The sequence below is a fragment of the Anarhichas minor genome, unplaced genomic scaffold (assembly GCF_050575085.1).
Source record: "Anarhichas minor isolate MPS153535 unplaced genomic scaffold, ASM5057508v1 ptg000030l, whole genome shotgun sequence".
NCBI classification, from domain to species: domain Eukaryota; kingdom Metazoa; phylum Chordata; class Actinopteri; order Perciformes; family Anarhichadidae; genus Anarhichas; species Anarhichas minor.
This window is the reverse complement of record NW_027466476.1, coordinates 11,330,274-11,346,570: the sequence shown is the minus strand read 5'-3', so window position 1 is coordinate 11,346,570 and position 16,297 is coordinate 11,330,274. Positions and strand designations below refer to the sequence as shown.

Here is a 16,297-nt window from a genome sequence, read left to right as displayed (position 1 = left end):
CGTCAAACAGCCAAATTTAAACTTGTGTTTTGAGGTGAGACGCATTCCTTTTTGCAAAACGGTGACCAGTAAACTTCGTGTTGAGGCTTCATTCACGATGCATCTCGACTGGGAAGTTCCCGACCTCAGACTTCTCTAAAAGCAGTGATTTGACAGTTAGCGGGTCAAAAGATGTCCATTCGTCTGTGTTGAAACTGGGCTAAGTTTAGTTTAAAAAGGGGAAGTTTGTTTTGAGACATCTCTGTTATGAATCAAATCGATTCACCACATTTAAAAGACTATTTCAGTGTGTAGTCAGGACCTGCTTCACTCACTTGGAAACAGTTGCATATAACCACGCTTTCACTTTTCAACCAGCTTTAGTCAATAAAGCGCTCCAGGAAACAAAAAGGTGAGCATATAATTAGGAAATTCCATCTACTGCGTTAGATTGTGTCTTAAGAGATAAACACCACCACTTGCACCAAATACCTTCAATAACCCATTTCCCCAAAGCATCCATTTGTCTGCATGTGCACAAACAAAGCCCACCACAGCCGCCGCTCCTACACCAGAATACAGGAGCAATCAAGCAAATCCACAGCAACAATAACTCATTCAAGTGCACGCGCTGTCAGCGGCCACGGGCCTGCCAACAAATCACCAATAAACGGATTTAACATGTCAGCACGTTAAGGAAAGCCCGACGCATGCTGGTACTACTGAGCCAAGGAGCAGAGGGCAGAGTAGCTCAGGAGAGATGCGGGATTAACTTCACTGATCCCTCGCTGTCTTTGCAGGAGGGGGGGGGGGGGGGGGGGTCCTCTTAAACAGAAGGTAGTGCGGGTTAAAAATAGTCCGACATTCACACTGATCTTTAAAAAATAAAAAAATAAAAAAAGTCACTTATGGGAAATATACACACACACTACACAGTACACATGGTATCGTTACTCTGGTTTGTTTTCATCATGCAGATAACGCATTTGGATAAATTAAATAAAGGCGCATTGCCGGCAGTCATGCTGCAATAAAGGGTCGATTTAATTAAACAATATAAACTCGAGCTGATGTAGTGATTTTAGTAGAAAAAAGTTTTAAATTGAGTGGTCAGTTCTTTAACACACGCTGGAGATTAAGTGCGCTCTTTCCACCACCACCACCTGCGCGCAATGTGGACAAGCACCGTGCTCCCAAGGTGCGCACAGAATAACATTCAGCCAACAATCCTTAAATATCCCCTCAACCAATGCGCACAGCTCACCTCAGCAAGTAGGAATCCAGGTGCGAATAAAACTCGTATCCTTTGCAGAAATTATGCAAAACCGCCTTCCAACAGCCGACACTTTCTCCTTTTCTTTCTTTTACATGTGAATAAACCGGAGGCGGTGAAACCCAGCAGTCCCTCTCCTGTCCTCCGCTCCCTCACTGCAGCATTGTTCAGGTGCAAATGCGGGAAAGCAGAAGGTGTATTGTCGGTTTCAGCGGAGCGGGTTTGTTCGTGGAGAGAGAAGAATCCGCATGAAAACGAATGACAGCTCCGGCTGCGTTCCTGCTGCTGCTGCTGCTCCGTCGCTCTTCTCTCGTGAGTCTGAGCTGCGGAGCCGCGAGCAGCCTCAAGACTTTATTGTGAGGGGAGAGGCAGCAGCCAATCAGAGGAGAGGAACCCCCCCCCCCCCCTCTCATCCTCCCCCTCCTCTCTCGTTCTCAATTTCATTTCTCTTTTCCTTTCTCCATCGAAACTTCTTCCATCTGTGTCGCTCTCACTCTTCCTCGTGCATGTTTCAATTCTCAATTCAGATTGATTTTATTTGTCCTACAGGAATATGTCGGATACAACAATGCAGCGTTCCTATTTTCTCAGGTTTAAGATCCGTTTCTGTCTGTGTGGTGATGTGAGTTTCTTATCTTTAAGTGCTGTACTTTTAATTTTTATAGTTTATTTATAATAAAATGTGCAATATAAACACAAAAGTCTTGCCTTGAAATGATAACACGAAGAAGTTAGCAGCCCTGTCAGACTGGTTTAGCGTGTTAACGTTTGCCAATTAGCAACGGAAAGTACAGCTAGGGCTGATGGGAATGTCCCAGGTTGTTAATAAATGAAACTACTGGACAAATGAAACACTTTTACATTTTGGAAAGTCAGGGGATCCCCAAGTTAAATACAATTCATCCTGAGGGGAACATACATGTCCAGCAGATCTCCACGATGTGTGTCTGCAATGTATTGTGTGATGAAATGAATACAACCGGTGCTGTAAAGCATCGTCAAACAGACTTCATTCAAACTGAAAAATTAAGTAGAAATATAACATTTTACAAGCAATGGGCTCGAAGTTGTTGTATAATACACTTCATACAATCGTGCCAAAACACAAAAGGTGAACTCATCATGCTGTTTGGGACATTAAGCAGCGGTGAAGTACAGCAGTGAGTGCACTGGTAGTTTCATTAGCTAAAACACACCGTCCAAAAAACACAATAAAATGAGCCGCAGAGCAACGGTGGGGAGGTACTCAGCAGTCCTTGAGCATGTAGCCATCACTAGCCACCCAAAGTATTGTGCCCCTTAGCTGTGGACAGAGGTGAACACTCACTTAGTCACTCACAACCGAACACGTAAACTCTCTCCAGGGTTTCGCCTGGCTGAGATAACAACAATCCTCCAAATAGCTAAGATATGTCCCTTAAAAAGACACAAAAGTCAACATCATGGTACACTGGAGTAAAAGTCAGCTGAGTCAGCAGGATATTCATCCTCTGGGGACCATGAATGTCTGGACGAAATGTCACGGCAATCCATCTGATTCAGTCTGGAACAAAATGGTGGAGCAACAGTCAAACAGAGTCATCCCTAGATCATGACAATATGACGACAATACAATTAAATATTCATTATTGTGTGTCCTGCTCTGTGTCTATTCATTGTGACCTGTAGAGGAGCCACAGAGGAAAAATGGCTCCAAGCTGATGTTACAATTTCACGCTCAACCATAAAAATCTTAAATTTATTCTCTTGCCTCCTCCCCCCATCCTCTCTCTCTCTCTCTCTCTCTCTCTCTCTCTCTCTCTCTCTCTCTCTCTCTCTAGGTCATGTAAACTGGACGACCGATAGAAACTAATTATAATTTTCGAAAAGCTGCCACATGAAATGAACCGGTAGAGCTGAGTCTCTTTCTCTGTCCCCAACACAACAGAATATGAAATATATGAATCATTGGATTTCTACACACAAACACAAAAAGCAAATGCAGTGTTCTGTCATCACGTCCTTGTGTCGTTCTCAATTATTTCGCTTCCACTTAACCAGGCAAGTAATAAAGAATGAATCTACATTTAGATCTGCAGAACACGACATTCTAACACAAAAGGTTGTTTTTCATTTATGTACATTTTCCCTGAACAACAGACAATAGAGCGAGACAGCAGAATGTTTCCCTTAAGAACAGCTTGAAGAAACGTGACTAACACAGAGACTTCATACCGGATGTTTGTTGAGCTGCAGAATCTCTGACTTTCCTCCACACTGAGCAGAGTAATAAACCACGGTGTAACAACAGCAAATCATCCCAAATCTCGTAATCTGGTATTAGCGCAGATTAACGTATATAATCCCTCTCGCTTAAAGGACTGCACAGAGTTTGACCACAAAGATGAGGGTTGCAGTCTTTGCGTTGGACACAAACAACATAAACAATGGTCTGAATCAGGTCTCATTTCAAGTGGAAATGTTGAGCATTCAACTTGGTCAAGAAACAGGATGATTGTGTGTATTTGTAAAGGGTTAACAAGTTCTTGGACAAAATATCTTTCAGGAAAGCTGACTTTCACCCAGGAGACCACTGTTCGAGTCCCGTGTGAAACCAAAAGTTAACATTGTTAATTAGTTACATTGCATCATCCTAAACCTTTAAAACACGTATTTATTCTGGATCAAGAAAAGTCAACATTCACCGTATCTCTTGGTTTGGAAGAAACGAAGAAAGCCAACATTTGTCTGGCGATTGGGTTGAAATATAATATCTAGTTTGATTTCTATAGAAAGCTCAGTGATTTCCTCAAACAGCTGGGCACTGCTGTTCCTAACAAACACTCAACCAGGAGGAAATACAGGTCATGTTGTTGGGGACTACTTTCACCGGTGGATTAATCCACTTTTGGTTTTCTAGTGAGAATGTGGAGCAGCAGTACGGTGCATGTGGGATTGAGTCAAAATGAACTAGATTGTTTATGTTCATGTTCATGTAGGAACATGTCACCCAGTACAACAGTGTGGCTCACTGGTGTGTTATTAATCATTTTGGACAACAATGGAGCTCTACGGCACAGAAGAAGAAGAAGATACATCCGGCTCAGGATACACACACCTGTTAGCAGATACAGTCATTGTTGGATTTGGTCTTTTAAAGGGATTTGTTTAAAGTAGGAAAGCTGTATTCTTTAAGTATTCCCGTGTCTGGTTTCAAACACGTCCGATATAACAGAATACTAGCCTGACCAGTGCTGATTAGCATTGTTAAAAGCTAAAGGAAGTGGGGATTTTCCAAGCCAACGAGTTCACACTCTGTACCTGCAGGGCAGCCCGTGTTTGTCTATCCAGGTAACAATCAGTGTGGGGCAGCAGCAGCCCCGAGGTTTCACAGATAAAGAGTGTGAAGACGGAAGAAAAAGACTCCCCATCACAGAGAAAGGCCACTCAGGGTTTAACAGCAACATATACATCACAAATCAGACCAGTCATGGTAATGTAAAAGGTACAACGTGTCCACAGAAGAACTTAAGACATGAGATGTTTACAAAGAGCCAGACTGGAGGACCAGAACTGTGCTAAAGGTCTCTTACGCAAGCGTGACATCCAGTCCGATGTGCTGGATTTCAAATGTTCCTGCAGGGAAATAAATAAACACTGACTTGATGTCTGTGCTGCGCTCCACATATAGCCTCAACACGGAGCGGTGAAGATGGGCATCAGGGATCTACAGTGAGAGGCTTCCCATTTGTGCTGCCGATGCAGCAGCCAGGTCACAGGTCAAAGGTCACGGACAAACATCCTGAGTAATGATGAACACCCCTTTAACACCGAGGGACCTGCACAGCTCGTGTGAATCGCACAGTTAGTGTGATTCACATATATTTGACCTTTTTTTGTGTTTTTTCAAATTTAATTGAAATTTTCTTATATTTAAATCTATTTTATTTATTTTCTTTTTTCCTCTGACTGTGTTATTGTTTCGGGATGAAGGCAGATTAATATTTTCCCTTCACCCCATCAGTGTCAGAACTCTGTGTCTCCGTTATGTCACAGAAATACATTTCTCATTTATGTAGATCTAATGCATCGACATTAATCGTCAGCTTTAAGTTTAAGACTTTAATTGAATTGTGCACTTCTGATCTTAAGCTTTAATTAAAGGTCTAGTTGGAGTTCCAAGTAGTTTACAAAAGCTTTCAGAAACACGGAGCATGTGATCAATAAATCACCAAAATGTAGACTGATAATAATCACCACATACTGTACAGTCAGCATCTTTGTATTTCCTGCATGTCAACTGTAATAAATGATCCATATTAAAAATATAAAAAGTTAACTTGCACCATTGTTCAGTTAAACCAGCCCTGTAAAGATCAATAGTCATGAATTGAATACATAAAATAAATAATTTGATTTGACGGGAAAATGATATTTACTCAAATGAAGATTTGTTTTTTTAAGACATTCTGTTTGTGAAGCATTCAAAGCGATTCGTCCGTCTTTGTAAAACACTCAGACATCTTTGTAGCACTTTAATCAGTGAACTATTTGTCTGAGTGCTGTGTGCGCTGTGTTACATAAATCCGACATCGTGCTGAGGTGGTCAAACATGTAACCGTTGTTCAAATCAAACGGGCCCCTTTAGGTGACCCCCCCCCCCCCCCCCCAACACCGAATAACAGCCCTCTAATGCTGCTCTAATGGCAGCAACGCCTGGTTCGGTGTGAATGCAGACTAACAGAAGTGATGAAGTCGTCACTCGGGTTGTTGAGCAACGTGTCAATATTGCCAACCATCAGCGAGATAAAGACGTTTCCATCAGTGCCAAAAGGCAACAATGTTGGTAAACAAATCCCAGTGGCAAAAACAACTGGTTGAAAATATCTTGTCTTTTTAATTTATATAAAAGTGCATGAAACAGTTTCCATTACATTTGGTGCAATCAAGGGACACCTAAGAAATCTTCTCCACACTTCAACTGTAATTTCTTCGAGCGATCATCTTCCTCACAGACTCTTGAGATTTTGAGTCTTTTCCTGAATTTGGTTTTGATTAGATTTCCCTCCGTATCGCTCAGGATTAAGGCTTCATCCCAGCCGCCCTGAAGACACTGTTTCTGCGGCATTTGGTTCCACCTGAGCTTGAATACTCGTCCACACTTTGGGTTAAAATATATCCTTGCTGTTGGTTCATCCTAGTTTCCTCCTTTGTTCATGGTATGATTCAGACCAGCTGGTGCCTCTGCGACAGTCTGGCTGCCTGCACAGTTACACCTCTGTTCTCTGGCTAGACCGGTGAGGAGCTCCAGGACCCTGATCTCGTGCTCCATGCGAGCTTTCTCCCTCCTCTCCTCCCTCTCGGCCGCCTCCCTCTGCCGGCGCTCCTCCCTCTCCAGCCACTGTGCCAGGAGATCCTGATGCCAGCGAGCCTGCTCCTGCCGCTGGCTCTCCAGCTGCGACAGCAGGCCCCGCGTCTCCGACGCCAGCCGCTGGAAGCCCTCCGACAGGTGCTCGAGGCAGGAGGACTCCGGGTGATGAGGAGCACAGGCGGGGAGCGTGTTGGGGATTGGATCTGGGGGTGCAGGGAGAGGAGAGGCAGCGGATTGGGGAAGAGGGGGAGGAGGGGGAGCAGCTGGAGGTGGAGGTGGTACGACATGTGGGGAAGGAGTCCTCAAGCTGTTCTCCACTTGTGGACCTATGAAACAGGAAGTAAGACACAGGAATGAGATTATTACTGATGACAGGATCATCTTTGTAGATTAAAAAATCAATTAATGGATTAGTACAGCGACAGTACAATAATTACTTCTAAATGAGTTAAACTTTCTCTGGTTCCAGCTACCATAATACCATACCATAATTATTAGAATTATTTAATATTTGGTGGGTATTATGAATTATATAATAATCACAGTACATACCAGTCATTTCCCGATGGATGGATGATTCCAGATAGATTGCATCGTGTCGCTGTGGGAATCCTGAATTGCTGAACTCGTACTCGTCCGTTGAATCTTCTCTGTCCTCCAACTTGACTTCAGAGTCGAGCTGCCACGTCTGATGGCCTCCCTTCTCCTCAAAAGAGCTCAAACACTGTCTTCCCGCCCTCTCCAAAGAACCAAAATGGTGTTCACTAATCTCGACATTAGAGTTTAAATCTGGCGGGATACTTCCTGTCCTGTCAATGGAGTCAGGGCGATGCGTCGCCATCCGCTCTGGAGGAACAAAATAAGACCCTCCCGCTGACCTGCGGCCCAACACCGCATCCACCTCTGCAAAATATCTGAAAGTGCAAGGCTGCGAGCCGTCGATACTCCTCTGCAGTTTGGCTCTCACATAGTTGGCCTTCAGAGTCTTGACTCGAAGCCGGCACTGGTGTGGACTCCGAGAGAAGCCCATTTCACTCATGCGGGTCGAGAGGTGTTTGAAGACGTGCCGGTTGCGCAGGTTCTCTGCCAGACTCTTCTGGATGCGCTCGTCGCTCCAGGCGCACAGCAGCACCTGAGTTTCCTCCACCGTCCAGTTAACGGAGCGCTCGGCTTCTCGTTTTCCTGCGCATACAGACACACAGATGAAAACAGTCTGCAGCGTCACAGAGGAGAGCTGGTTGTCTGGGGTTATGAGTTCATGACAGGCATCATTAAATGGACATGTGCTACAACGTTGACACTTGATTTGAATTAGTAAAAGGATCTTTATGAATAATTACTCCATCCTCACTGACATACAAGAGGTGGGAAATATCAGAAACACCTTCCAGTGTGAGGCTCTCTATTACTGCATTGATCTGAACTGTTCGAGAGGTAACAACCACAGCAGAGTAGCAGCTACGCACACAGCAGGCATCCTTAATCAGTCTCTACATCTAACTATGTGACCTCAAACCAGAAGTATGCAGGTGATCAACTCACCCAAACATGTACACAGATTTTAGGTAACGATGATACATAACTCGGAAAAAAGGAATTCAGTCCATAGCAGCTTTAATTTAGAAGTGTGGTAGTATAGTTACATGGAGTTTGGTCATCATGACACATAATTCTGCAGGGAAATAAAGGCTACTTGAGATAGATTCAGATTCATAACACAGTGTGCATGAATTGCAGAAGTTAGGAACTAAACGTACCTACAAACTTATAAACTAGCTTCAATAACATAACATAGTTTATAATAGTGTCATAAACCCTGGCTGGATTCAGAAACATGTATTCATGTCCCTCTCTGGCAGAGATCATGTTCTCACGTTACTCATGTTTGCTAATTAGCCAGATAACAAGCTGTTGGCTCAAACTGAACGTTACAGTGCGACAACTTCCATGTGAAAAGTTGGAAGGTTAGCCAGCAAGCTAATTCAGATACATAAGGGACAATACTAGACTAATATAACACTTAAACACTCAGGATGTCATTGTGCAAAGAGCATATTTAGCGAATGAATGGTTCAACAGCTTAATAACCAGGAAGCTAACTCTGCTCCTTGTCACAAACACCGCTAATGTTAGCTGCTAACAGTTAGCTAACCTATAGCTACACGACTGTGTTTGTCTAACTGACTCTCTGCTGCCTGTTTACAACAATATAAACATGTCGGTGGCTTAAAGGATTCTTACTTTTGGTCGTCGAAACGGAGCTGGTCGAGTTGATCATCGGAGGATTCATTTTTAACGCTCTGAAGAAAATGTAAACATTCCCCCACTCTCACACACACACACACAGCGACGCTGCTCACTTCCGGGTTGACGCCGCTCTCTTCCGGGTGACGTCGCTTCCAGCGCGTGACGTCACGTAACGTGTGGCTGAGTTGTGTGAATACGAAATAAATTAATACAAATAAAAAGACTATGATGACAGTAATGACACATAAGACAAATAACTTAATGAAATAATAACATTGTACTCTGCACTAATTTCTCCTGTGTCAGTTTTTTATTGTGCACACCAAAGCAATATCTTGCCCATAAAATAAATTTACATATTATTCTGACAATGTGTTACATATTCTTGAATTATTTTCGCCTCAATCTGCAAAGCTCCCATTTGTCCTATATTTTTTTGTATCTTTGCAGGTCCTATAATTATTCATACCTCCTCTGGGATCATTAAAGTTTTATGTTATTGTATCTTATTATTCATTCCTTTTTCATATGCAGTGTATTCATATAGCACTGTGTGTTGTAGAATATTTATTCTAAAACAAGTGCACTGTGAGTTTTTGCAAATATAATGTGCAAACCTTTGACGAAGCTGTGATGCAACGTGATACGTTTCCTGCATATCAAATTAGTTATTTATCCAAAATCTTATGATCAGGTGTTGATAATGTGAATCAAAGTATCAACATAATACATGTAGTATCTCTAGAGTCACGATGGAAGTAGAGTGACACCTTCAGATATTAAAGAGATGTAAATGTATATGGTAGTTTAGGTTAATGTAAAGAATTAGACTTTGAATGTAAAATAAATTTCCTTTATTCAACTACAGCAAGTAAATAAGGCACAAGTTACTGTGTTTGATTGTAAAAACAGAAATGACACCCCCCCCCCCCCCCCCCCCCCCCCACCACCACACACACACACACACATACCCACACACCCACCACACACCCACACACAGCAGCTGGGTTATGGTAGTGGGGGTTGAGGTATACGCCATGTATGGTAAACTACAAAGACCACAGCAACGCATGAATAAATGCGCCACTCATTTCAAAGAGACGTCTTGAACTCGTCTTGCTCAATGAATGTCACCAACACGGCCGTTACCTTGGCTAGCTAGCTAGCTAGCTAACTTAGCTATGTCCATTCACAAATGTAACGTTATCTTACACGATGTGTTTTATCCAGCAAGTCCTTTTATCAGCCGGGAAGCAAAAGAGCGAGCGAGACTCGTTTGTTGGTGTGAGAACATCCTGATACTAAACACAGAGGCTTCGTAGCTTCAGAGAGAGACGTCACTTACGCCTCTTTTGGGTGTGTAGTCTTTATAAACACGTGGAAAATCATCTTTTAAACTGACAAACATCATATGTGTAATTCATGGCACAATTCAAACAGTATTAAACAGTTATTTGTTTCTTCCCGATGACTATCGTACATATTATTTTTTCTGAAATAAGGTGGCGGGACTTGCCTCTCTGTTGGCCCCTTAAATGTTTTTACACAAAGCTTTTTCAGGGTCTAAATGGCCGATAAGGTCCTTTTTAGATCCCTTTTCTTGTATGCAGTTGTATCCAGATTGTACATCGTTCCAGGTGAGACTGAAGTAGAATATAATGAACAAAGTAGCAATTGACCAAGTCTAAACTACTCTAAATAAGTAGCTATATGATCACATGTCTCTGACAACCACAGAATGTGGATAAAGCACTCAAATCCCGATGCTTCCGACGTGCATCTTGGGCACTAGTATTTAGCCGTCCACATGCAATCACGATGCATTTTAAACTGTTAAGTGTGAACACGTCCCCAGAGGCCGCAAATTCGTCTCAGTTTGGAATAATAAGAGGGCACCATTGGGAGGAAACGGCTCCTCAAAGAGGCTGCGACGTGCTAATAGCTCGTCTCTGGATGTCTGCTGAGAGCATTAAGGTCTTCTGGTGTTCCTCTCTCTATTAAACTGGTTCATCTCCTCAGTCTTTTATCCACAAACACAGCAATTATAGGTTGAGGGAGGGGGGGGGGGGGGGGGGGGGGGGTTCTAAAGTGATGCTAATGCAGATTCAGTCTGCTAATGCAGATTCAGTCTGCTTTCCTGCAGTGACATTTGCATTTGGAGCTTTCAGCCTTTGTTCTGTAATAGAGTGACTTGGAATGAGTTTAACAGGAATCTTTAAAGAGAATGTCGCTGGCATTTACAGTTGGAGGCCGTTTTCTTCCGTCTACGTCTCTTTGTTGTGATGCAGCGTATTGCTTTATGCAGCGGTGCAATATAAGTACATTTAATCATGCATTGTACTTCAACGCAATTTTCAGGTAATTGTACATTACTTGAGAGTTTCCACTTTATACTTCTACTTCACTACATCTCAGAGGTAAATATTGCACTCTTTACTGGACTGCACTTATTTAAAACTTATTTAAAAAAGAAAAGGCAGTGGGGATTTTTGAGTGTACTGTACACTTCATCAGCACATGACGAGGGGGAAGACACAAGAGGACATGAAAAAGTCCTCTTGTCGTACTGGAAGTTGGGCTCCATAGTAGAGAAACCTTCAACCACAGGAACCAGGTCTTAGTTTTGGTTCTAGGGACGTAGTTACAGAAACTTGGTGCTGCTGGGGTGGGACTTTCCGATGGTCCAGGAACATTTGTCAGTGGTGTCGGTACTTGATCTGAACAAAGGAATTACTTTCAATGTTGTTGACATTTCACCATTGCACAACTAGATTCCCAACCGCTGCACTAAAAGAGAGAGATAGAAAGAGTGAAAAAGTGAGCAACAAAGACAAGTGAATCCTTTTTTTATTGCTATTTGGTCGAACACAGTCACACAATAATCCAGACAAATAACCAGCAGCACACTGGTCATTTGGAGGCTTTTCCGGTGCTTTCAGTTTGCATCTCCATCTCTGCATGTTTGATTTCCAGTAAATTACAAAGAACATTACAAAGTCCATGTTGTTATCTGTCATATGATACAATGATATGGTCTAATGATAGGACACGAAGATACAATACGACGATCTGATCCGATACGACAGAACGATACGACAATACGATCCAACGATCTGATCCGATCCAACGTCCCGATGATACGATCCAACGATACTCTACGACGATGCGATGCAATGGCCTGAAAAAGTCAGATTCTGGAGTCTCGATCTCTGAGATAACTATGAGCCCTGGAACTGCTGCCTGAGATAAAGGTTGTTCCTCACAGCACAACGCACAGCACCGACTGCTTGGAAGCACACACACACACACACACACACACACACACACACACACACATACACACGTACAAATGATGAGTCCACCACAGCATAGGTAATTACAGAGGAAGAGGGGAGCCGAGACAGTCGACTGGACATTCATCTCATTACTCAAGCATGCCTCCAGGCTGTTCCCCGCTGGCCGGCTGAGGAACTTCACACACTCCTCTCTCACAAACACACACACACACACACACACACACACACACACACACGCAAACAAAGGTCGGCAAATCCTTTCCAAAATACTCACAACACACACCTGGACAGTCGGAGCCAAGAGCTTGATATATCTTTCCTTATCACATCACTAACCGGCTTAATATTCATGAATACTCATTTAAAGGTGTTTTTTTGGCATATTTTTTGAGTATTAGCGGACACCTTAGCAACCTACAAAGTGTGAGCAGGGAAAGGATACAGGCAGGACTCCTGGTGGACACATCGATTTCACTGGAAACTTTGGTGCTACGCGGTTTAAACCTGTGATCTTTGTGGGGTGGGAGACGCTGTAATCATTAGACTTTGTTCTCTTGGACTTCAGAGGAAGGACAATTTACGAAAGAGTCTGCAGACCCCAAAAGAAAAGAGCCAGGCTTTTATAATATATGGCCGCAATAAAATAAACAAGTGCAGAGCCTGCACCGTCTCCTGGATTGTCTTCGCTCTCGTCCTCAAAAAGGGGGGGGGGGGGGGGGGGGGGTAGACAGGCTGTAGATCTTCTCGCAGTGTGATTTGTAGTGCAGAGAACCAGGTCAGCGAGCACACGGCGCTGTGAGGTACAGACGGCTCACAACGCTGGAGGACGGTTACGTGAGCTGAGGCTGCAGGAGGACTGAGGCGTCCCACTGTGGAGGCTGAGGACCTCTGCCTTCATGCTGCTCCCCCGCTTTCATGTCTCCTGACAACCATCAGCCGCCGTGCTGTTTAGATCAGCGGTTCCCAAACTTTCACACCAGACACACACAAAGACTCGACGTGGGAGCAGTGCAGTAATTCGTGGAATCTGTGCTTTTTTATTTTTTGGTTCAGCTTGTGGCCCCCCTGAAGAATCAGAGTGATGTCAACTGGAGCAAGCACTCCTGCTGACTGATGAACTCTGCAGTAAACTGAGATTGAACTTAAGTGTCCATATTTAACAAGTCAAAGCATCAACTCATTGTAATAAACACCGCTCCGCCAACTGGTCATGTTGCAGTTCACCTCCATGTCTGACCAAAATATCATAACTTCATAATTTTATCTTATTAGACATTTGAGTGAAATTGTCATATTTAGCATATGGATCCTTTAGTTATGGCAAAAACGTGTTCTGTGAGGTCACAGTGACCTTTGACCACCCAAATCTAATCAGTTCATCCATGACTCCAGGTGGACTTTTGTGCCAAATTTGAAGAAATGCGGCAGAGGTGTTCCCAAGATATCACCAGGATGGTTTGGACGTGTGTTTTTGTTGCAGTGATGTAGTGACGAGCCAATCGCTGCCCCTGCTGAAAGAGATTCGATGTTGCGTTTGCAATTAAAAGAGAAACCGAGTATCTAAACACGGATTACACGTGATAAGCTTCCTCAAACTGGGCACGAGGATCACGTTTCATCTTCTCACCAGCTTCCGTAAGCAACTAATCAAGCATTTCTTTAACGCAGTGCTATTTTCAGCCCACTTTTATTAATCTTGCAAACCCACACATCCCTCATTAACACAGTCCTTCTGGTCAGCAATTAGAAGACCCGTTTCCATCCCTGCAGAAATAAAACAGAAATGAGATCGCTGGAGTCCATATTGCTATATGTGCGCTCCTCATTTTGCACATACTTTCTACAGAAGACGGGTGAATCTCATGTCTTTCGGCGGTAATCATAAGCTCATCACGGCCTGTTGATATTACAGCAACCCATGCGGAAAATGTTCCCCTATCGCTGTGATTTGCAGCTGCAAAGCACATGCCTCTGCACCACGGTGGGATGCCGAAACCACAGAATGAAAAGAAAAACCCCGGCAGGTCATTTATCAGCCATACAAAGCGGGCTTCGGAGCGGGTGTGATGTGGAGTGGTGAGCCCCTCTGTTTTCAAAGCTTCGCTCCAGCCTCTCAGATGAGATACAGAAGTCTTGGTCCCCGGCCTGGACGCCCTCTAATTTGCTTGCATTTTTATAGTAGCCACCAATTTAGCAGAGGCCACTTTTTGACCAACAGCAAACTTATGTGGCAGAGCATCTGTGCTTCAAAACACTTCCTCCAGCTCCAGATGCCTGTAGGAGAAGAAACACACACATCACATCTGGTGAAGTGCAAGAGATCATCTGTGTGGTAAAAGATTTGGCTTCGGGAGAAACTCGATGACAACGTCTTCAGATCCAGTGCAACCGCAGATAGGTCACAGTGCACCTTTCTGTTTATCACCATGTAAATCTAAAATTATCTTCAGTCACACTTCCTGTACGCCTCATTTGAGTCACAGTCATCCGCGAGTCTGTGTAACTCTACGGGCATTTCCACACTGAGTTCCTTCTTCCTTTGTTTGCAGCTTCAAACAGGAACCGACGAGCTAAAAGTGGAACAAAGACTCCTAAAATATCACACACTTTGCGCTCGTGGATAATTCCACGAAGTTGTTGTTTTTTGTTACCAAAGAAGGAAGGACAATCTTACGTAAGGGAGAGGCGTGATCGTTATGAGAAATGGTGAATGTCAGCCGGTGCTCTCTGTCCACAAGCCTGAGAGTTGCATCACAGGGTCGGCCGGCGTGACGCCGTGCCGCGTAGACGAGGCCGACCGACGGGGATCGAATGCGTAAACAGCTGAATGAATGATTCCCTTGTCGTGCCTCCACTCTGTCGACCTGCCGTGGGGGTCTGCAGCTGAGAAAGCACATCCACTGTGGGTCATGATATCTGAAGTGTTCTCAATGAACAACACTGTGGCCTGCGTCCACAATGGGCCCTCTGTCACTGTACCGAAGACTATGTTTGTAAGAGTCGTCTGTCTTTGATATCTTCACTAATATCTAGATGGAACAACATCCAGATATTGAGGTTAAAAACTTAAATTGACAATAAAATTATTACATATTAATGCATTGGTAAAATCACACCAATAACATAAAACATACACAATAGTATAACACTAAGTATAAGTACATTCTGCTGATAATACATATTACCACTTTCATTTCCACTTTCCTTTTACAGAGCAGTTTTGTCAGAAGCTGGCTACGTTTTACACATGGCTGTAAACAGAGTAGAAGCAGAAGTAGAGCTTGTGGCCATGTTTCATGTTAGAGACAAAGACAAGCATTCGTGCATTATTAAAGGTATATCCGGGAAGACAGATATTCCTACTTATAGCTCGTCAGTTCCTAGTTTGAAGATGGTGCTCATGCAAACAAAAGAAGAAGGAATTCCAGGTGGAAACGCCAACAGCTGATCAGTCATGAGAGTTAAATGTTCGCTATGACAGAATTTATTCTGCAAAGTCGTTTTCATAATCCATTTAGTGCATCAACTCTTTTTCAAAAGGCAGAAACCAACTCAAGTGGGTGTGAAAAATGTTGGTTTTGTCTAATTTAGCTGTTTTTATAAAGCTTTTCTAAAATAATACTTTAAAATGTGCGTAAATACATGTGAAAGGCTAATGACTGTCAGTGTGGGTTATCATAGAGTTGATGGTTCAATCCCCGTCTCCTTCTATCTACAATGTTCTTCATCTGAACCCCAACATGGCTGGCTTTATTCTACAGTCTGCATACATGGATGTGTTTACACGTTCAGCTCACAGCTCAACAGTCCTTCTGACACGAGGACCTTCACGGAATGAGTATAATTGACGTCGCTTTGGATAAAAGCATCTGTTGAATTAATGTGATGCAACAGAACTTTAATTACTTTTGGTTCAGTTCAAACAGCAACAAACCTTTGACCTGAAAATCACAGAACGAGTTGCTTGTTGAAAAATCAATCCAGAGTTTCTATTTTGGGAACTTCAAACTCCTTGAATTGTGCCCCAGATCCCAGCGTCAGACCCCCACCACCACCATCCAAACTCCCCACTGCTTTTGGGGGTCGCGAGGAATGCGTCCCACCTAGGTTACCGAGGCGACCCTCATTTGGTGGCCGAGGAATGCCCGGCGT

At 43.5% G+C, this 16,297-nt stretch overlaps 2 protein-coding genes across 2 annotated transcripts in view; both read right to left on the bottom strand.

Moving 5' to 3' along the window:
* Positions 1-2,103, bottom strand: part of rasgef1ba (RasGEF domain family, member 1Ba) — a 31,026-nt gene extending 28,923 nt beyond the window's left edge. The window contains exon 1 of the mRNA XM_076104471.1: positions 1,244-2,103. The gene's annotated coding sequence lies outside the window, so the exon portion shown is untranslated. The remainder of the gene's footprint in view (positions 1-1,243) is intronic.
* A 4,005-nt stretch (positions 2,104-6,108) lies between these two features.
* On the bottom strand, positions 6,109-8,969 carry LOC142964239 (uncharacterized). Its single transcript, XM_076104472.1, has 3 exons — positions 8,844-8,969; positions 7,155-7,784; positions 6,109-6,928 (listed from the first exon to the last, which is right to left on the bottom strand). The coding sequence occupies exons 1-3, from the start codon at positions 8,890-8,892 to the stop codon at positions 6,429-6,431; spliced, it is 1,179 nt and encodes a 392-aa protein (XP_075960587.1). The 5' UTR covers positions 8,893-8,969; the 3' UTR covers positions 6,109-6,428.
* Between the last annotated feature and the right edge of the window lie 7,328 nt (positions 8,970-16,297).